This window comes from Alosa alosa, chromosome 2 (assembly GCF_017589495.1).
Source record: "Alosa alosa isolate M-15738 ecotype Scorff River chromosome 2, AALO_Geno_1.1, whole genome shotgun sequence".
NCBI classification, from domain to species: domain Eukaryota; kingdom Metazoa; phylum Chordata; class Actinopteri; order Clupeiformes; family Clupeidae; genus Alosa; species Alosa alosa.
This window is the reverse complement of record NC_063190.1, coordinates 7938670-7962276: the sequence shown is the minus strand read 5'-3', so window position 1 is coordinate 7962276 and position 23607 is coordinate 7938670. Positions and strand designations below refer to the sequence as shown.

General features: G+C 47.0%; 1 protein-coding gene across 2 annotated transcripts in view; it reads right to left on the bottom strand.

Moving 5' to 3' along the window:
* Window positions 1–452: 452 nt before the first annotated feature.
* The window catches only part of LOC125284319 (RIMS-binding protein 2), a 40089-nt gene continuing 16934 nt past the window's right edge, over window positions 453–23607 (bottom strand). For both annotated transcript variants that reach the window (XM_048228234.1, XM_048228240.1), the window contains 18 exons: window positions 23241–23336; window positions 21754–21971; window positions 19766–19872; window positions 19564–19673; window positions 18339–19253; window positions 17916–18067; window positions 16963–17544; window positions 16279–16614; window positions 14835–14990; window positions 12175–12244; window positions 10420–10562; window positions 9846–10014; window positions 8281–8352; window positions 7599–7652; window positions 6792–6895; window positions 5016–5087; window positions 4353–4481; window positions 453–3212 (listed from right to left, as the gene is read on the bottom strand). In XM_048228234.1, the coding sequence (XP_048084191.1) occupies window positions 2928–3212; window positions 4353–4481; window positions 5016–5087; window positions 6792–6895; window positions 7599–7652; window positions 8281–8352; window positions 9846–10014; window positions 10420–10562; window positions 12175–12244; window positions 14835–14990; window positions 16279–16614; window positions 16963–17544; window positions 17916–18067; window positions 18339–19253; window positions 19564–19673; window positions 19766–19872; window positions 21754–21971; window positions 23241–23336 (3770 nt within the window). In that variant the 3' untranslated portion in view covers window positions 453–2927. The remainder of the gene's footprint in view (window positions 3213–4352; window positions 4482–5015; window positions 5088–6791; window positions 6896–7598; window positions 7653–8280; window positions 8353–9845; window positions 10015–10419; window positions 10563–12174; window positions 12245–14834; window positions 14991–16278; window positions 16615–16962; window positions 17545–17915; window positions 18068–18338; window positions 19254–19563; window positions 19674–19765; window positions 19873–21753; window positions 21972–23240; window positions 23337–23607) is intronic.

Sequence of the window (23607 nt, the reverse complement as noted above, 5' to 3'; positions counted from 1 at the left end):
CTACTTTATGGATGAGGGTACTGTTGGCAACGGAGAGTCACGACGGACAAAGGCACACGAAGAAAAAGAGAAAGATCGAGAGAGAGAGAGAGAGAGAGAGAGAAAAGGGGAAGCTGCTTTGTTTCAGAACGCTGCGCACAAGTCACTGTGTTACACATCTTACAGATCCACGTGAACTGTGCACGCAATGTGAAACTCTGCAGGGACTCTTTCTACATGGCTGGATGAAGATATGGTGATGCATGAGAAATGTTTACATTTATTTTGTGCTTGTTGGTTTAGTTAGTTATTACATAACTACCTGTGTATGTGGATTTTCTGACATTGCTGAAATAAATGCATTATGAATCAAATCAGTTGGCAGCATGTTGTCTTCTATAATGAGGATTAAGTCACGCACACACACACACCATACTACATTACAGGACAAACTCACTGTGCCACACAACCACTGATATTTTATGTGAAAATAGACTTTTATTTTAGTAAAAAGGTCCATATTGAAAGATGAAAACAATCTCTGCACTTTCAAGTTGAGGACTCTCAGGAGTCCAACCACGGATGTTATTTCTCCTCAATCAAAACACTGCTGTATCATGCAAAAAAGACAAATCTGAGAACATTAACAACAAAAAATTGTATTTACAAGCGTCGAAAAAAGAATTGGTAATAAAAACCTCAATGTACAAAAAAATGGAAACAAGCTTTGCTTGGACGGACAAAAGAATAAAGTCTCTCGCTGTATGAAAAAAATATCATACCACAAAGTCAGAGCCGTGACACTGATTGGGACCAAAACACTGTACATTATATACAGACCGGCCTTCTGCAGTTTCAATCTAAACATACTAGGCCTCCTCTGCATGTACTAACACCCTCAAAAATACTACAAAAAAAACACTGCAAAACAAAATGCCTGGTCAATCTATAAATATATAAATAAATCCATAAGGCCAAACATGGGCATAAAAGTCATTATGCATGCAGTCAGTACAAGTACAACAGTGTAAACAACAAATTAAGACTAAACAACGTCTTATAAGGCTAAACATTACAGCTGGTAATCTAGAGTGCTGCTGCGGTAATCTTCTAGTTAAACTGCAGAGCTGGACTGGCGAGGGCTATGGGTAGTGGGCAGACCAGGTCTGTGCGTTTCTGAAGCTTGCAGCAGCATCACTAATGGTTAACACTATTGCCTACAGCGCAGCAAAGGAAGTGCAGGTTGACTAAAGGCCATCGAGGGATATGTTGCGAGTGACTGTACAATTCAGCAAAGTTTTCAGATGACCTCTGACTCTCCCTCTACTCAAAGCTCAACCAAGACTGCGTTGGTAAGGTCCTTGGCAATTTTGACCTCCATTTAGGTTCTATTGCAGGAGTTTCTCAAGTTCAGTCATTTTAACTTTCAGTAACAATAAACCTTTTTGAAAGTTACTGATAACACCCATGTCTGGCTGATTCTCAGAAGTCAGTCGTGCTTTGACCCACTCCCACTTATTGGCTGGTGTTTGATGGTAGGTGTCTACTTGTCATAGTAACATGCTGAGCACCTAATGATTTGGCAAGAATCGTATCCTGCGGTTCAAACAGCCACAGCTTAACATACAAAGCTGATAAACTACACGTTAAACCTGAGAAGTTCACATGAGCCCTGTAATAATAAAACACACAGAAAAATAAACAACAACAAATAAACAAAACAAAAAAAATCCAAAAAGAACAATTACTGCATACTGTAGTGGTGGTACCAATGAACAAACAGTTTGGCTACACTCACATTTCTTTAGTCCATGGTCCTATAACCATCTGTGTGTTTTTGTCATTCACTGTTTGTATGACAAATGTGTAGCCCCTAGCGTTATTGAATAAGTAGGAGTTTGTGTAGAATACTTAAAAATAACTCGATCACTCCTAAAACGGAGGTAAAGCAAAAGAATAAAAGTAACAGATATTTTCACAAACAAAAAAAGACAGGCTCAAGGCAGACCACTGCAACATCGTCCCACATATACACACTCATAAGTCTCATAAGTGCAAACTCACATTCACACACACAAACACACAAGTTTACCGTAACAAACACAAAAACGCTTGTCCGCACCACAAAAAAAAGAAAAGAAACCACTCAAGTACGAGTTCCGAGACAACATCTGAAAACAGGCAAAGCTAAACTTCTCAAGCTTGCACACGCTCACAAGATTGTTCACAAAACTTGCGTGGAGCTTTCACGCTCACGCAACATTCACCAGTATCCTCTAACACACGTCCATCATTCTGGCCAAGCACACTGTTTTAGGGTTTACATTTTACTGAGAGCATGGGCCATTTTCCTATGGTCCCTTGTGTCAGAAAGAGGAAAAAGCGTGAAAATGTGAGATAAATATTTACTTGTGACAGCGAAGACAGCCATGAGTTTTGTCTTCCTTAGAGCATAAGCTGCATAATGTCATTAGCGTCTAACACCCACAGATGGCTCTGACTGGGTCCGCAGCGTATTCACTTTAGGAAAAGGTTAACAGACATTTATGCTGCACTGTGTTTTTGTTATATTCAGACTCTTCAAAATGGACCTGCAAAGGATGCGTTTGTAGTGTTAATCTAGTGTTTTAAGCCCATTGCTGCACCTAAACAAATAACTTTCCAGTGTGTACTACTCTTGTTTAATCTAGTGTCTTATAATGGGACACTTTGGAGCCATGCAGGGTGCAGCTGATTCTTAAGGTGATGTTATCCCAAGTATTGTGTTACAGTATGTTATATATTCTTAGGAAACCTCCATCTAGGAGAGCCTACCACAGTGAAACTAGTCTTATAGTATAATACATATTACAATTAAATAAGATTAATTTGAGACTAACCAACATAAAAAAGTGCTTCCTGTATGGGGAGGATAGAAACAAACAAAAAAGCCTGAACAGTCCCAGCGCTCACTCCTTCTTGCTGGATCCCAGCTTTTTAAATAGCTTCTTTCCTTTGGAGAAGAAGCCCTTCTTCTTTTTGCCCAAGGGGGAGGACGGGTCAGTGAGCAGGGGGCTGTCGGAGGCTGTGGTCGGGGTAGGGGCACAGCTGGGGCTGGCCTGTGTCTCGGGGAGTGGTCCTAGGGTGGGCTCTGGGTCTGGGTCTGGGTCGGGTTCTGGTTCAGGCAGCCTGGTCCTGTCTGGTTCAATGTCCCCCGCCAGGTCCTGCTGCTCCTGGGGCACGCCCTCCCTCACCTGGGGAAGGGACAGGGGTCAAACGAGAGCATGTGTCCCTATCAGTCAGGAGGTAAAACTAGCCATTCACACAAACTTGTAGTGGAAACACACTATCCTGACAGTGAGTCATCCAATTACTGATGTGAACACAAACTGCAGAAGCTGATCCATGCGGTCTTTGTTATGTTGCTTACCACCAACGACCTAAACCCCCCCGACTGGGTTGTGGTTTAGCAGTTTGAAGAGGGGGATTCCATGAGTGCTGACATTAGCACTAAGATATCTGTGCACTAAATACAGATTTATCTCATCTGTCATTGTATTACTTTCCAATACTTGGAAACATAGATACATACACATAGGACCATGAACTATATTCCAATTCATGATCAATAATAAATCATGAACTGATCATTTTAATGAATAGCATGCATCAATTATTGTCAGTACCAGATTAACTAACTTCTCAACTTCATGCTCAAAGTAGTGCCATTGTAGCCTATTAATGAATAAGCATGTCTGTCAACTTCCTGCGTTAAGAATCATAGCAATGTTACTGTTAATGATCAAAGCACTTCCTGATGTGATGTTGCTCAAAAAGGATGTGAGCTATTACTGCCTTTAGCTATTACAGCAAACATGTCTTTGGCCAACTAGTGCAGGTTGGGTGGGGTAGGGCTGGGGTGCTAATTAAACGTCAAGGTGTTCACAAATAATGATGCCTGCAGTTGGTTCAAAAGACAGACAAATTAAGGGCCTGTTATGGTAAGGGCCTGTTTTTAGAGGGCTACAATATTAACGTTGGGATCTTGTTAATGGCAGGAGACTGGGATACAAGGTAAGGCTAGGCTACAAGGTAAGAGGAGGCTATGAGGAGTGGGGGGGTCATTACTCGTCCAGAATAAACACTTACGCTTTACGCTTGTGCACACTTCGCCTGTATCTCTGCATTGGGTCATGCAGGAAGTAAGGGGAGGATGGAAAAAAACAGTATTGTAAAACCAAAAGCATGCAAAACTCAACAAACTCTTCAACAGACATAGAACAAAGGCAATACAGGAAATGACAGTGAACAGTGATGATACAGTAGGTGCTATGTAGCGACAGACTTTTGTAAGAATGCAACATTGTAGGGATGTCGCAGTGTTTTGAGCTCACCGGGTCTCTCCTAGCGTCCATCACTACAAGGTGGTCCATCACTGCAGCCCCACCCAACTCATCTGTGGTCTCAGGGAAGGGCTGGAGGAAGTTGGACGGGACCAGGCCTTTGTGTCCGTTCAGGTCTCCCTGTGGTTTCCCAAACAGACGTCCAGTCAGGTCAACCCTCACACCATACTGCATGTCAACCCTATTCTAGCCATCCATTCAGCTGTGAACCCAATTACACCTGGCAACTGTATCCAAACCACCTCAATCTACCACTATCAGTGCAAATGATCTCAAAGGGTTACTTATTTGCAGGTTTTACATGTTTATGTGTAATTAAAATGTACATGAAAGGAAGCCTGGGAGACTAATACTTCAACATGCTCACTATTAACATGACCACTTTTATTGGCTAAACCGCACTGACTAACATCGGTACTATTTCCTGCAGTGATCCACACCGAAATCAACAAATCTATAACCCCAACAGCACAGAAGCCTACACATGCCCTTTTTTCAAGCAAAACCTGCTTGAGGTAGAACTGGTTGTGTGGTTTTCAATCATGACGGGAAAATGACTTGACATTTCCTCATCTGACAAAAACTGAGGTGTAGGTTCTGAAACCGCAGAGAAATGAGAGAAAAACAACACTGTTCCCCTGTACACCCACTCACATAGAAGAAGCCATCGGCATCCATGTCACCAAACACATAGATGATGTCCCCAGCACTGAAGGTCAACTCCGCCTGAGGAGGGGGAGAGGAAAGAGAGATGAGACACAGAGAGGTCTACACCGAGCAGGGTAATAATGATGAGGCACAGGCATCCTGGTCTCTGTTAAGGTCAAATGACTGATAAACTACAATGTGATGCAATGCTGGATACACTGGAATCTCTACATGTGCACCTAACCCAGGGATAGGCAACCTGCGGCCCTTTAGCTCCTCTCTAGTGGCTCCCTGGCTTTTTTCTAAAAATGGAAGTTATCAAATATTTCTAACAATTTCATATAGTCGTTAAAAGTTGCCCTGCCACACACAACCGTTTTTACTTGTATTTTTTTAACATGTTAGGTCCATATGTGTTTGTGCTATGTCTTGAATGTGAAAATGAACAGCTACCTCCTCTGTCAGCTCTAGCCACTGAAAAGAAATAAGCGGAGAAATCAGGCCAATTGCAAAAGCTCTTCAGATTGACGTGGAATTGATGAGCTGATTACTATTAATGAGCTCGCCCAGTTGAGACCGTGCCCACAAAATTCGTTTAGCTCTGACAGTTTTTCGTAGGCCTATGCAAGGATGGCTGAATGTCAACGGACTTGTGCGCGAAGTTTGCACAAATAGAACTTCAACAATGCATTTTGCCCAAGAACCCAGACTTGGGGATCAAATGGCTTCAGTTTATTTTTTGGAACAATGCCACAGGCTTTGCAAAAAGGTTGCTGTTGAAGCCTGGAGCAGTAGGCTACCATCGCAGTCTACGACCAGTGCCTGTAAGTAAAAAGTAATTGTCAACTCAAGGAAGTGCCATGTTATAGCCTACAGGTTTAATGAACTCGCTAGCCTAGCAGATTTTATTTATGCACATTTGGATAATGCTAGCCAAGCTAAGTTCACGCCATGAAGCTAAAATTAGTTGATAATGGCTGTCATGTTATGGACGAAACCTACTAATTAGCCAATCAGAGTCAAGCAGCTTAGCTCGTTGAATATTAATGAGAACTGGCGCAAATCGAGCCGAGTCTTCATGCAGGCTTTCAATACCACGCTAGAATGGCTTGAAACAAGGTAACCAAGGCATGTTTTCCACAAAAAATGTTACAGAGTCCACGGTAGAACTTCAGACATTACCACAAAGTAATGAAATACATGTGGCAGGGCATCTTTAAGCTTCAAGCTGTCCCAACACATTAACATTTAATAAACATATTATACTGTACAATATAGCATACGGCAAGTACGCCATATGCCTGAGGCTAATAAAGATAAAGATGGTAAAACTGATTTCTTTTAAATGGTTCCAATATATTTGAGGCCCCATACAGATTTATTTTTTATTTCTGGTCAAAAAATTGGCCCTTTCAAGAGAAAAGGTTGCCTAACACACCTAATACACAGTTCCCATGCACTTCCCTCTCCTCTACCGCCTCCTTCTACTGCCTTCTCCTCCTATCACACTGGGACTAGTGCTTAGAATGTCAACACTCTTATCCTCTAGCAACACAAGTGACAGATGCAGTGCTAATTCATAGCTAAGGTCTCCTCTGCACTGCAGCTTGAATATTATTGTCTTGCTGTAAGGCTCTTTGGATAAAAGCGTCTGCTAAATGTAATGTAATGCATATGTAATTGTGTCCTTGATGTCCTGATATGAGAATTACAGATGTAATGAGTGAATGTGACAGGAGGAAGTCACCACCAAGCAAACACATACAGTAGTGGAGGCCTCACCTCTATGTCTGTATTGGGAGAGCTTTCTCGTGGATCATAGTCAAAGATGGCCACCATTCTACGTGGTGCTGGGTTGCCAGTGGCAGCTCCTGATTGGCTCCGATCTGTTGAAAGAATTGAAATGACAAGAGTATTTAAGAGCCCTGTCCATGGAGGCACAAGTAACATGAATAGCAAAAGTGTTTCCCATATCCACCTCCCAACCCTCAGCTTGTGTTTAAACCACTATAAATATGCCATCAAAACTGAGCGCAAAATGATATAAAAAAAGTACCATACTCTGAACATGGTTTGCCCATTGCAACATACATGTATATACATGCAAATATACAAATATCAGTTTAGGTCACACATAGAGAAGTGAGAGTGTAAACATGCAGGGATCTGAAAAAAAGTAGGATGGTCAAAAAAAGGCCAAACAGAAAGTTAACGGTTAACAAACGCATGCGTTTTACTGGGTTAATGAGATGAGAATTCACTTGAATGGATCTTCACTCAGCAGATGGTTCCTAAGAAAGAAATGACCTGCAGGTGAACATGGACCACACAGTGTAAACGAGGTTAGCGTTTTCTGTGGACAAACATGCTGCATGCCACACACACCCACACACACACACACACACACCCACACACACACCCACGCCACGCGGTCCTGACACATGCTGTTAACAGTTAACACTCAGAAGAGAACCCCATCCCCACCAACCCCACACTCCACCCATGCCCATGCTGAAGACCAGGCAGGATACAGATGGGGCCATGGAGACAAACAGAGGGGTGGTGGGTTGAAGGGGGGGGTGGCCAAACCTTGACTGGACGAGTCAACCACAGAGCTGTCATCCCACACTCCGGCCGATTCCACTGGACAGGAGAGACAAGCATGTTAGCCCTCAGCCCCGGGGTCTCAGCATTAGGAGCTCAAAGAGCTTCACTGCAGCCGAGCACACCCAGGCCAGGTACAGACACATACACAAACACATAGACAGACACATACACTACAGGACACAGCCAATCACGGGAGGGGTTAGGGACTCACCAACCAATCACACAGAAACAAAGGACAGAACAGGGACAGGATGGAGGTCAAAGGGGAAGACTGTATGGCAAACGTCATCTGCGCCATCACAAGTGTTTATCAATGTTTATAGCTCTGATGGGGAAGGCTGAATGGGAAATAATATGAGTAGCATGATCTCCAGCATGCACAAATATTATCAATGTCGTATGCCAGTGAAATGGAGGGAGTGCAGGCCATGATTTATCTGGCCCTATGCCATATTGCAATATACCACTGGGCAATATGTTAAAGCTAAGTGACATGATGATTATGTAACAAGGAGATCTTGCAAAAGCAGAGCACATAAAAAATAAAACTCAAAAGAAGGTTGCAACAAAGCGAGAGCAGAGGCAGGCGAGAGAGAGGGAGCGAGAGAGAAAGAAAGAAAGAAAGAAAAAAAAGGAGAGAGACACGGCGAGCATCGAGACACACCTTTCTTGGATCGTCTAGGTTTCGGCGGTGGAACAGGGCGGCGTGGAAGCTGTGCGTGTGAGCGAGTGGTGCCTTATGGAGGGATGGGGGTTTTTTTTTGGGGGGGGTTGTTGTTTTGGGGGAAGACACATCGTAAACAGAAAATAAGCAACGCAAAAAAAAGCAGACCAGGACAGCAGACTTGAATGAATAGCACAGAGAACAAAACGCAAAAAAAAAAACCCCAAAACAACAAGAAAAGAAAAGAGAAGAGAAAAAGAGAGCAAGAAAGAGGAGCTCAACCAGCAGCGGAAGAGGCAGAGAGACAGAGTGAAAAGGAGAGGTGGTTAAACACTGCAGAGCCAAGAGCCTTCTGAAAAGGAAGAAACAGGACACGGGCTAGTGTGTGCCGTCCGCTCGGCCGCTGGGTCAGGACGCCTAGCAGGCCAGGGCCTCCCTGCAAAGCCACAGTTTGTCAGCAAAAACCACAGGCACAAGGGGTGGCAATTCTCACTCAAAGAGAAGGAATTTCAGGCAGTTGATTTGCAAAATGTTAATCCCAACGGGCTGAAAGGGGTGACGACCCTCATGGTGCCAAATGATTTTAACCCACTGCTTTGAGTCTCTGCCAAATAGCCATTTCTAACCGCTAAACGTATTCAGCTGGTTACACTCTACATACATATTGCACATTTCCCCCATGCATTCCATGAAGAGGCCACATGACATAAAGGGCAAGAATCATCTATCTTTCTAGATTAGATTAGATTAGATTAGATTAGATTAGATAGTCTTTATTGTCATTGCCACTTTTTACAAAGGTGCAACGAGATTGAAAGTGCTGTCAACTCATGAGGTATACATATTTAAATTTACCATATTTAAATAAGGCATGGCAACATGACATACTCTCTAAAGAATACTCTCTATACTCTCAGCGGCTGGTTGACTTCAGAACTGTGGAGGAAATGGAGTAGCTTGAGACAGATGTTGACAGTTGTGCAACTGCAAACATCTGCCGGAACATTACAGCTGCACGTCTACACAAAACAATCACTTACAGATTACAAAAGTTGACATTAGAGAAAATGTCCTAATACTTAAAATTTTGTCATGGTTTCATTCCTACTCGCTGTCTGATGCACATGTTTGACAATGCAGATGACAGTTGGAAGAAATTGAATGTGAGGAATGGACAACAGCAGCACATACATTGAACAAAAGCCATCGCATGATCTTCAGAACAACCAATAGTGATGTCCAGAGCAAATGGTGGAAACATTACACAAATCAATGCACAGATGGCAATGCCATTTAACACAGCCAACATCAATGAGATCAACACGACATGAAACAGTACAAGCATGCTGGTGTGTTATTCCTTTAACAGCTGCTCCTACACCATATACCATTGAGTATTATTCTCAGAAGAATTAGGAACAGTTGATCTGGAATCAGCTATTAGGAGTGGGGGGAGATGGCCAATGGCTTGTAGCTTGTAGGAGAGCTTTTCTCTTAATGGAGGCTAATACTGATTGGAAAAGGAAAGGGTCGGGCTTAAGGGGATGATTGACAACTCGGCCTACCTATCTTATCCATTGATGCCTCGGTGGTGAGGAAGCCCTGGGCCAGCAGCTGGTCGCGTGTCTCCATGTCGTCCACCTGGATCTCGGATACCATGTTGCACGGGACGTAGCCCATCCGACCATTACACTCGCCGCGGAAGAAGCCATCCGCATCTTTGTCTCCATACACCTATGACAGGACAGAGTTGTGTGTGTGTGTGTAGGGGAGTGTTGCTACTACATGAGAAAGCATCCTGTCATTACAGCAATTACACAAAAATAATTTCATTACCCTTCATATACTGTATACTAATTGAAGACGTTTTGTATGAAATCAAACCTAGTGTATACAATATAAATGCGCTTATACCTCACAATATATACAATAATTGGCAACTGCGCATGGACAACGGGGCTTATGAATTTTAATCAAGTGCTTTTAACTAGCACAAATGCATGATCCCCTGAAAGAGAACTATACTAGGTATGTGAAGTAGGAATAAACGTTTTCATGATATTTTGCACTATATGGACGTATCCCCCTTTGGGTCAGTGGAGGTCAGGTGGTGTTGGTGTGCCAGTGTTTGGCCAGTACCTTGATGATCTGCCCCTCTCGGAAGGGAAGCTCCTCCTCTACCGCGTCAGGATTAGGTGACATGCTGACAGGGTCGTACGGGAAGAGGGCCACGAAAACCCTCACTGTGTTCTCCCCGATCTGCCTCCCTGCCTCTTCGACCTCTGAATGAATACACACACACACACGCACGTACACACACACACACACACACACACACACACACACACACACACACACACACACACTCGGTGTCAGTGTTCACGTGTCGGCTGACGACCACTTCCCCCGCCCCTTGCCACCCCCGTGCGCTTGCAATGGCGCAGCCCAGGCGTGTCCCTAAGAGAGGTAATCATGCTAAACCCCCTGAGCCTAAGCCAATGTGAGCCGCTTGAGGAACGTGCGCTCATGATCCTGAGGGGGGGAGAGCGAGAGGAAGAGAGAGAGAGAGAGAGAGAGAGAGAGAGAGAGAGAGAGAGAGAGAGAGGAAGAGATCGATCCACCAACATATTCATCACATGCTCGCATCTTAAGACACCTTCTACATCTGCAAGGTATACATCAGTAATATCTCTGATGTTTGAGAAACTTCTCTGTAATGATCCCACAGAGGTAGTAATACAACATGACACTACATGTCCGGTTAATGGCTCATGCGTGAGCGACCAGAGAAGGGAGGGGACTGCGGGGCGAAGCGGCCTGATTACTCTTGACCCTTTGACTAATGGACATCGGCCCAAAAGATGACGGACATCAGACATGCCCTCTGTCTGTATGTGCGTAGGGGAAGCGCTGGATTGGGCATAGGGGCCTCACTGGTGTTGCTTGATAGGAAGTGATGAGGGCAGGTAATGGAGCTCCATTGAAATGTACAACAGCGGCAATTAGTGTCTCTGCTTGACTTTGGCTTTCCCAATGAGACGCCTTCTATCTCGTTAGGCAGGATCAGTCCATCTGCACTGGGCCAACAGTCAAGGATGGAGGGACAGAACAAACTACGCCATGCTGGTGTGTGTGTGTGTGTGTGTGTGTGTGTGTGTGTGTGTGTATACATTGCTACTCTCCTAGCTTTCCTGCATACAGATATAGGTGGCGTTGTAGTGTAGTGCAGTGTAGTGTAGTGTTTGAGAGAGCATGGACACCAAGAGAAGAGGAGAGTTGGCCGGTGCAGCGGCTTGGTTTGGCTGGCGGCTAATCTGGGTTACTATTTTCATGGTTGCCACTTCCTCCTGTCTCATGACAAGCCAGTTTGGGTTAAGCCTGTTCTTAGCTTTGAGCTCTGCAGCCACCCCAGCTGAGCATCCCTCCCCCTTCACCTGACCCTTCCCCCACTCACTCGCTCTCTCTCTCTCTCGCTCTTACTATCTCTTTCTCTCTCTGTCTGTCTCTCTCTCTCTCTCTCTCTCTCTCTCTCTCTCTCTCTCTCTCTCTCTCGCTCTTACTATCTCTCTCTCTCTCTCTCTCTCTCTCTCTCGCTCTCCCCCTCTCTCTCACGCCCTCTGTGGTGAGTGATAATCTGACAACGGCATTCTGGACTGGAGGAGCACTGCCAAGACTCAGACAGTAACACCTCCATAGATCTCATACCCAGGACATTACAGTATGAGTGTGAGTGAGTGAGACAGAGAGAGAGGAGGCGGCAGAGAGAGGGAGAGAGAGAGAGAGAGAGAGAGAGAGGAGGATGCAGAGAAAGAGAGAAGGAGGGAGATTGGTAGAGAGAGAGAGATGGACAAGAGCATGGGGGGAGGACAGTAGAAGTGCCATGTACAGACTGACCTTTCATCTGCCTGGCTTCAGAGCGGGACAGCGGGGGCTCTGCCAATGACTGGTCTCTGCCTGTGGCATCCTGGAGGTACAAGGGTCAGGGTTAGGCAAACCGCACAAACCGCTCAAACACTCAGCACCCCCCACACACAGACACTAATCTGCAGTAAATAACCTCATTCACTCACACACACACTAATCTGCAGTAAATAACCTCACACACACAGTTTTAAAAGGACAGTTGGAGTTGTTTTCAGAGACTGAAGAGATACGCTACAACTAAAAGCCTTTTGCTAACCTTTCAATGGCTCTTTCAATCTATTAACCGAATCTAACAAACCTAAAACAATACATGATTAACACAAAATGAGTCCATAGCTAGTTCTGCGAACTACTTCAAGACCATGTCTTTCAGATAATCTCAAAACAACCAACTTTCTCCAGTTAAATCACTGGGCCAAAAGCACCACAGAAGGAAGAGTGAGGAAATGAAGCAGAGGTCCACAGCTACTCATGGAGAGGAAGGGAGCTGGACACCACATGGACGAGCTACGGCCTGAGCAAAAACACAGGGACTCCCAGCTGCTAAAGCTGGACACAACAGCCAGAGGTGGGAAGGAGGAAAGCGGTCAGAGACAAGACACACACTTAGCCGGTCGTTGGTCGGGGCTATGGAGGACGTGGGACCAGAGACCAGGCGCCTACATGGGGAGGGGGAAGGGCAGCCGGACACATCCAAAGACAGCCACAGCGGGATGGACATGGACTGGCTGAAAGCCTTTTGCATGTGCCCTTTGAGAGATATGAACTGGCGCACACTTTAGGCACTGTGGGTCATGCCTATTGAGCTCCCTAGTGAGGAGGCTGCAGGTTTTGTGGAGACAGACAAGAGGTGAGACTGTTTGATCTTACTCTTTTCACCAAGATGGCCCTTAGAGAGTGGAGATGTGGCCAACTAACTGCAGTGCTCACATACTTCTGGATCCTAGGGTAAAACTAAGAACTAGGAAAAAGAAAAGGATGGCTGCACAGATACACACTCAATAGGACGCAAAAGGTTCCAGCCCTTTTTCCTGAGCTGAGCTGGGGTGGGGTGGGGTGGGGGGGCACTGTGGGGCTGGGGCATAACTCTGGGGATCCATGGAGGGGGTGGGGGGTCAAGCTTGTTAACACACCCATGTGTGATGCCCAGGGGCCCTCCTCCTCCTCCTCCTCCTCCTCCTCCTCCTCCTCTGTGGTGCGCCGAGCGCTGGGTGGGAGCCGGAGCAGCCGCTGCGACCGTCGCCCGGCGTGACCAGATCTTGCGGCTGTCGGGCCCGTCGTACAGGCTGCTGTCTGACTCGGCGTACTCCTCCTCTTCGGGGTAGCTGACGGTGGCCAACTGGTCGGCGTAGTGCACGTGGAGCTGCGAGCGACGGCCCTGATGGCTGGTCGCCCGCAGGCTGGACTGAAGTGGCTGGGGCTGGGGCTGGGGCTGGGCACGGGACCGAGTACGGACGTGGCGGGCACTTTGGGCATGGTGGGCTCTTCGCGGGTGCGGGGTGGGCGCAGAGCGGCGTGCGGGTGACCGTCGCATGGGCTCTGCCTCGTCGTCCATGGTGTTGTCCTCCTCCTCAGTGAGCTCAGGGATGCTGAAGAGGTGCTTGCTGTGGTAGACCTGCGGCGGGAGCTTTATGATGCGCTCCAGGACCTCCTCATCGCTGTCCCACACCTCGGGCTGTGCATGAGTGTGAGTGTGTGTGTGTGTGTGTGTGTGTGTGTGTGTGTGTGTGTGTGTGTGTGTGTGTGTGTGGGTGAGGGGGGTGAGAAGTTATTGTGGTGGTGAAGGTGTGGCATCCCCACCGAAGATTCAACACATCAAAACCCAAGAGTGGGCAAGAAGGCGTGCAAGAGTACAGAGAAAGAGAACAAAGAGAAAATTAAAACTGCAAGACTCGAAGAGAACAAATAAGAGGAAAGCAAAGTAGGCGGAAAAGAGTCAGAGCAGTATTGCTGTCTGAGTATGCATATGTGTGTGTGTGTGTGTGTGTGTGTGTGTGTGTGTGTGCGGTATCAGTGGTGCGTGGTAGCCGGGTACATTCACAAGCGGCCTTCAGTATCTTCATTATTTTACTGAGCTAATTGTCATTAGGTCTTGTGCCAACATTGTTAATTTACCATGACCTAGCCAGACAAGCTGTTCCTGTGGTCAGTGTGCATAAAGCTATCTATTGCTTGAGGCATGGTAATTGCACTTGAAGCAGAGACTTTCTAATAAGGAGACACAGCTCTCAAAAAATCCTCCCTCACGAAAAACCTGGATTTTGTTGACCTACTATATAAGCAGTGGTACAATATACTGACCAAAGATTTCAGAGCAGCTACATAGCCATGTTTCAGAGCAGCCACATAGCCATGTTTCAGAGCAGCCATGTAGCGTTGAAGAATATTTTACTTTTTTAGAGCAGGAGATGAATAAACAAAGTTGGGCTAACTACAACTACTCAAGCAAGTAGTAAAGCCAGGGTTCCCACTCGAGTAGGGAATAAAAATAATTATGAGTTGAACTGACCCACCCGCATATGATCCGAATATCATTACAAATATTTTTTTCTGACTGTGGACACCCGCTCAATTCGGATCAACCCATGCATCACTGGTGTGTGTGTGTGTGTGTGTGTGAGACTGCTTACCCTGCCAGCTATGCTGTAGCCCCTGCCCTGCACGTCTGCGATGGACTCTGAGTACAGGTCCTCCTCCTCCTCCTCCAGGATGTCGGACAGGTCAGAGCCTCGGCTGTTCTCTAGCTGGTAGTCAATGGTTGGTTCCACCAGACCGCCACCGTAACCCTGGAAACAAATAACAATGCATGCCTATGTAAACAAATGGCATATGGAAATTCACTCACCTCCAAAAAACACAACATCACTGTATGAATGGAGAGGAGAGTTTCTGTATCAATAGAATAGTCTGGTTCCCAAACTATTCCCAGTCGTGTATCTCTGGGACACTCTACATCCCTACCCCCAGCACCATGGACAGCTCAGAATAATAGTCATTCTAAGGTGAGGTGATCAGACTCCGCTTAGTATTTCTCATTTTATCCAATGTGACTACAATATTACTAGGGCCAGTCTCCCCAGAGCAACTTGGGGTGTTCAACACTTCAACACAAGAGTACAACAGCTGTTGTACTGGCAGCTGTTGCTAACCCAGCTATTTAGCCACTACTAACGCTACTAATGCTACCACCGCACTTTTCCCCTCACTCTTAACATACAGTAATTAATGAATTGTTGATTGGCAGGATTAAGTTCAGCCAACATTTGAGAAATACTTTTTTTTTTGTAGTGACATGGCAGTTAGCCTGTTTGGGAAGGTAAATCCCAGATTTATTTTGTGTCCTCCAAGATCGATTTGAATATCCCCAAGAATATGTGTACCCCCCCCTTTGACGACTGAACAAAACTATGATACATGACAGTGAGGACTACAAAGGACCGAATGCAGCCATGCAGTCTGGCAGCCTAATAAACATGAAGCACATGAAAACAGACATCTCTCTGATGCACATCCTGACACTATTGCTTACTACAGCCTACTAAATCAGCACCAATGAGAAGCAACCAAACCATCTGCTGTCTGTGAATATCATACCATAATGGAAGTTGGTTCAAACTTTAAACAAAGTTTAAATGGCCATCTACTTGTTAGACGCGTCGGTGGAAATGGCAGCGAACAGATGTAGAAACACATTTTTTAACCTCTACTACTTACCTTACAACATCACTGCCTACACTTTCAGTTTGATAAGATTCACAAATAGAGCACATCATCTCAACAGCAAACAGTAAAACAGACGGTCTATTATTCCCAGAACTGACGACAATGCTGGCCAAATGGAACAAACAACAGAAAGAGAAAAAGCCCCTGTCTTCTGAAACTCAGCCATGCGGAATAGAAGCTACAGCTGGCAACGGGCTTGCATCAAGTCAAAAAGATAAACACTGATCAGCCATACAGACAAACATAAGTGAACATATACGAAAACATCACCCTACAAACACTGCTAAAGGCTGCTTGACTTGAGTAAGGCTTCTTGACTTTAGTAAGGCTGCTTGAAAACAGGAGCCTGACCTGGTGTCTTGCGGCAGGCCTCCCGTGGCCCAGGAACTCCTCAATGGACACCAGCCGCGTGTTCTCCAGGTCCTCCTCAGTCTCCGACTCGAACGGGGACGGGTTGGGCGGCCGCATGGGGTGCGTCTCCGGGGGGTTAAGGGAGTCCGTGTCCGGCGCCTGCATTCGAGGCATGGGCACGTGGTAGGGCTCGTGCTGGTGGAGCTTGGCACTGGGGTCCTCCAGGTAGTCGGAGATGGACACTACGGGGCGGGGGGACGCGGGAGCAGGGCTCTCTGTCTCTCGGTGGGGCTCCAGCGCTGCGGAGATGCTGCCGGGTAAGGCCGCACTCACCTGCTGAGAGGAGCGGAGGGAATGACTAAAAAAAATGCCATCCGACACATCTACATGAAGGAACCCGTCCAAACTTAACTGATACCCACTGTAGACCTGGGGGATATTTCAAGTACGTGGTTTAGTGACAAAGCTGGGTTAGTTAACCCAGAGTCATTTGTCTTTGTTTCTTTTCCTGACTGAATTAACTAATCAGAACATGCCGGTGTGTAGGTGAGGGATGAGAATCTGCAGAGAGTAAGAGCCTCTACTGACTAACCACAAGAGTCTAAATCTCTGTTATCATTCATGCTACTGCAAAGCTTGTTGATGTGAACAATTTCTGGGTACTGAAGTTTGTCTGTCACTTACCGGTACGTAGACCGCTGGGTTGTTCATGGCAGACGGTGGTAACGCTGGAGGATGCTGCTGATGCCGCTGCAGATGTTGCTGCTGCTGCTGCTGCTGATGATGCTGTTGCTGTTGCTGCTGCTGCTGCTGCTGCTGCTGCATGGCCAATGACATGGGGGCAACAGACATGTGAGGGTTTGCCCAGGCCTCCATGTAGGAGCCGGCGGGCAGGGGGGCATTCGCGGTGATGGCTTTGGGAGAGTTGGCATAGGCCCCCCCGCCGGGGACCAATGTGTGTGCGTCTGGCGGCAAGCTGTAGGGCAGCGCTGGCATTTTGGCAGGCGAGTTGGTGAGGCAGGGCGACACGGCGGGCGAGGTGGGCACAGCGGTGGCGGCTGCCAGGACTGGCACAGGTAGACTTGGGGGCACAGGGCCTGCCATGATGGCAGCGAGTTTGGCCTGGACGTTGACGGGCACAGAGTCGGAGGACTCGCCGTGCGGGGACATGGTGCGCACGGTGAGCTCCTGAGCCGCCTTCACCGCCTGGATCTGAGACGGGCCCAGCAGGGCACTGCCCGCCGTGGGGGACGACACCTCCAACACCTGCAGGACAACACACACACACACACACACACACACAATTAATTACATACAGTGCAATCATAGCGCAATCATTGGCAGAACATCATTCAAACTAAATCACTTTTGACTCATTAAACTTTCTACAGCAGCTGCAATTCACTGCCTGCTATTCCACTGGCTAATAAACATCCTGTATGCACCTTTGCAAGTAACAGCAATGCAACACAATGCATATACAAGTCTGTCAAGTCTGCACTATTTATAAGGCTCCCAGCAAAGCCAGATGACAAGGGAGAGACAAAGATCCAGGGCAACCCTGGGATTTCCAGAAACACACCAAAGTGGTATGGGAGGGAGAGAGAGAGAGACATGGAGGGAGTAGTGGTCCAAACCTTCTTCTTGTCTGCGTAGATGGTGTAGCCTGTGACGGAGACCCCATTGGAGGTTCCAGCAGCATCGATGGTGACCGGCAGCCAGCTGACGTTGGCGATCCCCGGAGAAGGCCCCTGCTCCAGCTGCACGTCCAGAGGGGCATCAGGGGGCCCTGGGGGTCAGCAGAGAGAGAGAGAGAGAGAGAGAATCAGATAATGCCATTTCCAAGGAACACATTGAATGCACTAGTGTTGACAACTGATCTGCTTCTACTTCTGAGGCAAGTCCCATTGCATGCAAGTGAAACCACTTGTTTCAGCTCGTAGCATTAATAGATAATAAAAACACCAATTTCGCTGGTGAACACAAAGTTACTATGGATTTCCCGAATGACATTCTATGCTTTCATTTGGCAGTCCTGTGCTGTCTGTGTGCCTCCTCACCGGCGGTGAGCGTGTGGAAGGTGGTGACGGCGGTCTTGCGCTCGCGACTCTCCTGCGGCAGCTCCCAGGGCGTGCGGTGCGGCCGCGCCTCCACCTTGACGCGGTACTGCAGGTTGGGCGTGAGGTTGCTGAGGCACAGCGAGTAGCAGCCGGCCTTGACCAGCTCGCACTCCTCCTCGTTCAAGGACACGATGTGCACAAAGTTGCTGTTGCTGGGCAGCCACACCAGCGTGGCAGAGGTGGCGGTGACGCGCTCGGCGCGCAGCTGCGACGGCGCCACGCACACATCGCGGCCCACCAGCAGGCTGCAGCGCACCTGGTCCGAGTTGCCGCGCTCGGTCAGGCTCTGCACGGACACGCGGTACGCCTTGGCCGCCACGTCCAGGCGCTCCAGCACGGCTTTGGTCTGGGAGCCGAACGGCACGTTGAGCCGCAGTTCCTGGTCCACGAAGACGTTGTAGCTCCACACGGCGCCCCAGCCGGCCGGCACCACAGGAGGCTCCCATCCGATGATGATGCTCTTGGCCAGCTGCTTGATGAGGGTGAGCTTGCGTGGGTAAGGCACTACGTCCACCTCCTCCAGGTCAAGGTCCAGGCCGTTGGTGATGGGGATGGTGAGGGCCGGGGCTGCGGGGGCAGTCTTGCCCACGGCGGGGTTGGGGACGGAGGCTGAGGACGCGGCCGACGTGTCGGTCCGCTCCGAGGTGGTGGTGGTGGTGGTGGTGGGGCCGAAGCGCACATGGTGGTGGTGTGAGGGCTGGAAGCGCTCACTGCCGCTGTGCAGGCTACTGTCCTGGAAGGAATTGTGGGACAGATCACCGGCCTCGTGGGCCTGGGCACTCATGACGTCGTCGTCCGACACACGCTCCACGAAGTTGGAGGGGACCAGCCCTCTCCGTCCATCCATCAGCTCACCTGAAGGAAGGGAAACGAGGGGAGACAATGTGACTGGTTGAGACATGGAGGTTCACACAGGACTGGTGGAAGTGTTATAATATATGGCAAAAGGGCCTTTTTTCCTTTTTTTCCCTTTTATCTAGAAAAAATCATAATCTAACAGCCATAACTTGGCTTAACTTTACTATAACTAATAATACTATAGCCATAACTAACAGCCATAACCATATAATTCTCGGACTTTCTCCAACTGTCAAGAAATGCTTTCTTCACATGTGAGGGAAACAGGAGTAAGCCCTATAAGGCACAAAACTGTAGTCAAACTAACCTTCATAGAAGCCATCGTCATCCATATCCCCATACACATAGATGTACTCTCCTGCTGTGAGTGGGAGCTCCACCTCTGGGTTATCATTCGGGCCATCGTAAGGGTTATAGCTGCACCAGGGAATAGCAGGCATGAGAGAAACAAATCAATCCCAATGTATAATGCAAGTGTTACTGAGGAGGAGCACTGTAGAGATCCATACCTGTATCTGGCAATGAAGACCTGTAGTTTGGCAGCCCCTCTGCTTGCAGAATAGGGAATGGGAGACACATCTATATCCAACTCCTCTACCTCACTGGCAGTGTCCACCTGGAGCACAAAGTCAAACACGCAGTTGGCTTCCAAACCTCAACCGTGTATCGAGGCAACAAAATGCAGTTAGCTTCCAAAACCATTTACAATTTAAATGCCTGTCTGTATACTGATGGTTTCAGAAGTCTTATCAGTCGATTCACAACAGCATGCGGATTCCAAGTCTGTGTGTGTTTCTTGTCTTTGCTGTATAAATACTTTTAGCCGCTCAGTCGTCGGCAGATTGTGTCCACTGTTGTGCCCAGATTGAGTGAGTGTGTACGCTCACACAGGGCTGTGTTTATAGGACACCTGGCGTCACAGAGACAAATTCTTTGTGTATACTTTGTGAGGGAGAAGAAGAGAGGGAAATTAAGCTATTTGGACTCCTACTCTAGAGGGCGGTTGCATAATAAGGTTTAGATTCGGCGGAAGCAGAGTTCAAACTGCTTAAAGAGAATGTGCTCTGCCTGCGCCGCTGCCAACATCAACATCATTTAGAAATATTGGCCAGACAGGCTACATTGCGGTTTCCAAATCTGTAAATAAACTACGCTAAGCTAACGCTAATGGTTGTCTACGCTAAATGGATATATTTAGAGCACAAGCCAATAGAAATAATAAAGAAAATCAGAGGAGTCGCATATATTTATAGCTCACAGGGGGAAACCTTTTCAGGATAATCACTTACAACTACTACACCCCTCATAATCCACTGTGGCCAAAGGATTATCTCACTAAATATGAAGTTGGCGAGGCTGCTTATATCACTGTATGTATGCATGTCAGTGTGTGTATACAAGGTGTGTTTGTGTGTGTGTGTATTTGGGGAACATGTGTATATCACTGTATGTATGCATGTCAGTGTGTGTATACAAGGTGTGTTTGTGTGTGTGTGTATTTGGGGAACATGTGTATATCACTGTATGTATGCATGTCAGTGTGTGTATACAAGGTGTGTTTGTGTGTGTGTGTATTTGGGGAACATGTGTATATCACTGTATGTATGCATGTCAGTGTGTGTATACAAGGTGTGTTTGTGTGTGTGTGTGTGTATTTGGGGAACATGTGTATATCACTGTATGTATGCATGTCAGTGTGTGTATACAAGGTGTGTTTGTGTGTGTGTGTGCGTGATTATGTATATTGTGTGTGTGTGTGTGTGACTGTGTGTGTGTGTGTATTTGGGGAACATGTGTATATCACTGTATGTATGCATGTCAGTGTGTGTATACAAGGTGTGTTTGTGTGTGTGTGTATTTGGCCATCAAGAAAGTGCAAACGTAATCTGATGGAGAGCACAGTGCTGTTAAATACAGGCCTACTGACGCTTGTGTACGAGTAAAAATAATATCAGCCATGCTGGTGGCTTTGCATGCTAGCTGTGCGGGAGAGAGTGAGCGAATGTGTATGCTTGCGTGTGTGTGTGTGTGACTGTGTGTGTGTGTGGCTTTTGGCAAAATAATGGTTAAATGAGTTTTTCTTTTAAATCCATCAAGACCAACAAAATCCACGCAATACATGTGATTGAATCTTTGGCTTTGTAATCTCAACAAGCAATCCATCTATGACCAAACAAGAGAGAGGGAAAAAAAACATAACAGAAACTACAACTGTCATACTTGTGCATATCCTTGCGTTTGTGTGTGTGTATTTGGGGAACATGTGTATATCACTGTATGTATGCATGTCAGTGTGTGTATACAAGGTGTGTTTGTGTGTGTGTGTGCGTTTGTGTGCAGCTGTGCGATATGCGTATAAGCCTGACGGTGTGAGTCAGTGTGTGTGTGTGCGTGATTATGTATATTGTGTGTGTGTGTGTGTGTGATTATGTATATGATATGTGTGTATGCCAGAGGGTAAGCGATGCATGTGTGCATGTGTGTGTGTGTTCCTCACCTCGTGGGTGGGACTAGCTTTGCGTGGACTGTGTGGCCGGGACCCGGGCGTGAGGTGGGTGGTGTCGGACTTGGTGGTGCTGGAGGTGGAGGCGGACTTGGCGCTGATGGTGGGCAGCTCGCGGTGCTTGGTGGTGGGGGAGCGTTCCAGCCTGGCAAACCCCGCCAGACCTGCCGCGTGTGGAGTGGAGCCGGCCCGCAGCACAGCCTCCACGTCCACTGCACCATCACAGAGAGAGAAAGAGAGAGCGAGAGCGAGAGAAATAGAGAAAGAGAGAGTGAGAAAGAAAGAGAAAGAAAGAGAGAGACAAAGAGAGAGAGCGAGGGGGAAGAGAGAAAGACAGAAAGAAAGGGAGAGAGAAAGAAGAGAAACAGACAGACAGACAAAGGGAGAGTTGAGGGGGCAGCAGACAGAGGAGAAGACAGTTCAGAGGACAGAGAGAAAATCAGGAGAGAGGGGAAAAATAGTTAATAAAATAACACTTGCATTTGCTGATCAGCACAAATATGTTTCCACACAACTGGCAGAGCCAAATTAGGTAGATCTCACATTGATTGTAACTAAAATAAATACAGACATGATACATATGCATGCTGGGGAGCACGTTAATAACATAAAAAGGTTTCTCTCTGACTGTCTGCTACACAGTCCACCATGATGGTACTCTGTGCTACCACTAGCATTGGAAGTACTCTTCACCCAAACGTAACCAAACTCCTACACACACATAAGGCCCTAATTTAAATGCTGGGCACAGAGTCGTTAGTTCATGCACGAGAACTTTGCTCATAGACTGACTTTGCACTTTGCCCAGCATCTAAAGTAGGGCCCCATAGCGGGCTTGGTTAACACCACTTTGCGGGTGTAAAGGTCAGCATGTGAGACTTCAGCGGCCTGAGTGCTCCATCACTAGTGTGATATCTCACCATCTTCCTTATGTCATCAAGGCCGGGCACCTCACGAGGCCAGTGGGGGCGGCTTTAGAGCACAGCGGATAACAGATGGACACAGGCAGCAGCCAGCTCCACATTCAAAGTCAAAGTATGCACACTGGTCTCAACGTTAGATTTTAGCATGGGAAAGATATTTAAAACACTGAGCATTTAACAACTGAAATCAACAACCAAAAAACTGAAAAATCTTCAGAAATGATATACTGTTAGTGTAATTGGAGGGATCAAATGGGATTTGTGCTAATACACTTTTTAAAACAAAACAAAATGGCATCATTCCACCGCCACCGAAAAATGAGCTGCACACAGACTCTCCCATGCTCCGGTCATGCATGGTGTTTGACCACGGCGGTGTGGCAAAAGGGACCATGACCATGACCTGGTCCAGTTCTATCACCAAGCCAGGCGGTGACCATTCAGTGGCATAGTGGACCATCATGCAGGTGACCACAGGATAACAGAACAGAAGAAAAAAAAGGAAGTGACCGTGAGGGAGACGACTAAAAAAAAAACCAAACAACTCTGAGTGGATACCCTGTTCCGCAGCGGCACAGGGGGGAACATCTGTCCCCTCCAGAGTCCAGAAGGCAATATCACCGAGAGAAAGCATCACCTCTGCATCACTAGCGCCTACAGGGAGAGACAGCACAAGGCACAACAGAGGTCTCTAAGGAGCAGACAGCACTAGCATGCCTCTGTTTGGTCATTTAGCACTGGAATGCAACCAGCATGCAGAACAGAGGGTCCTTTGTGGAGTCCATTGCTTCATGTACTGAGGCAAAGGGGATATTATTATTCAAAGCCAATGTGTAAAAAACACTACTGCTGTCGTCACTGTGGTTCTCATAATCATTGACATTAACACAGAAAAGTCACTGCTTCTTGCAGTAGTGTCCCCATG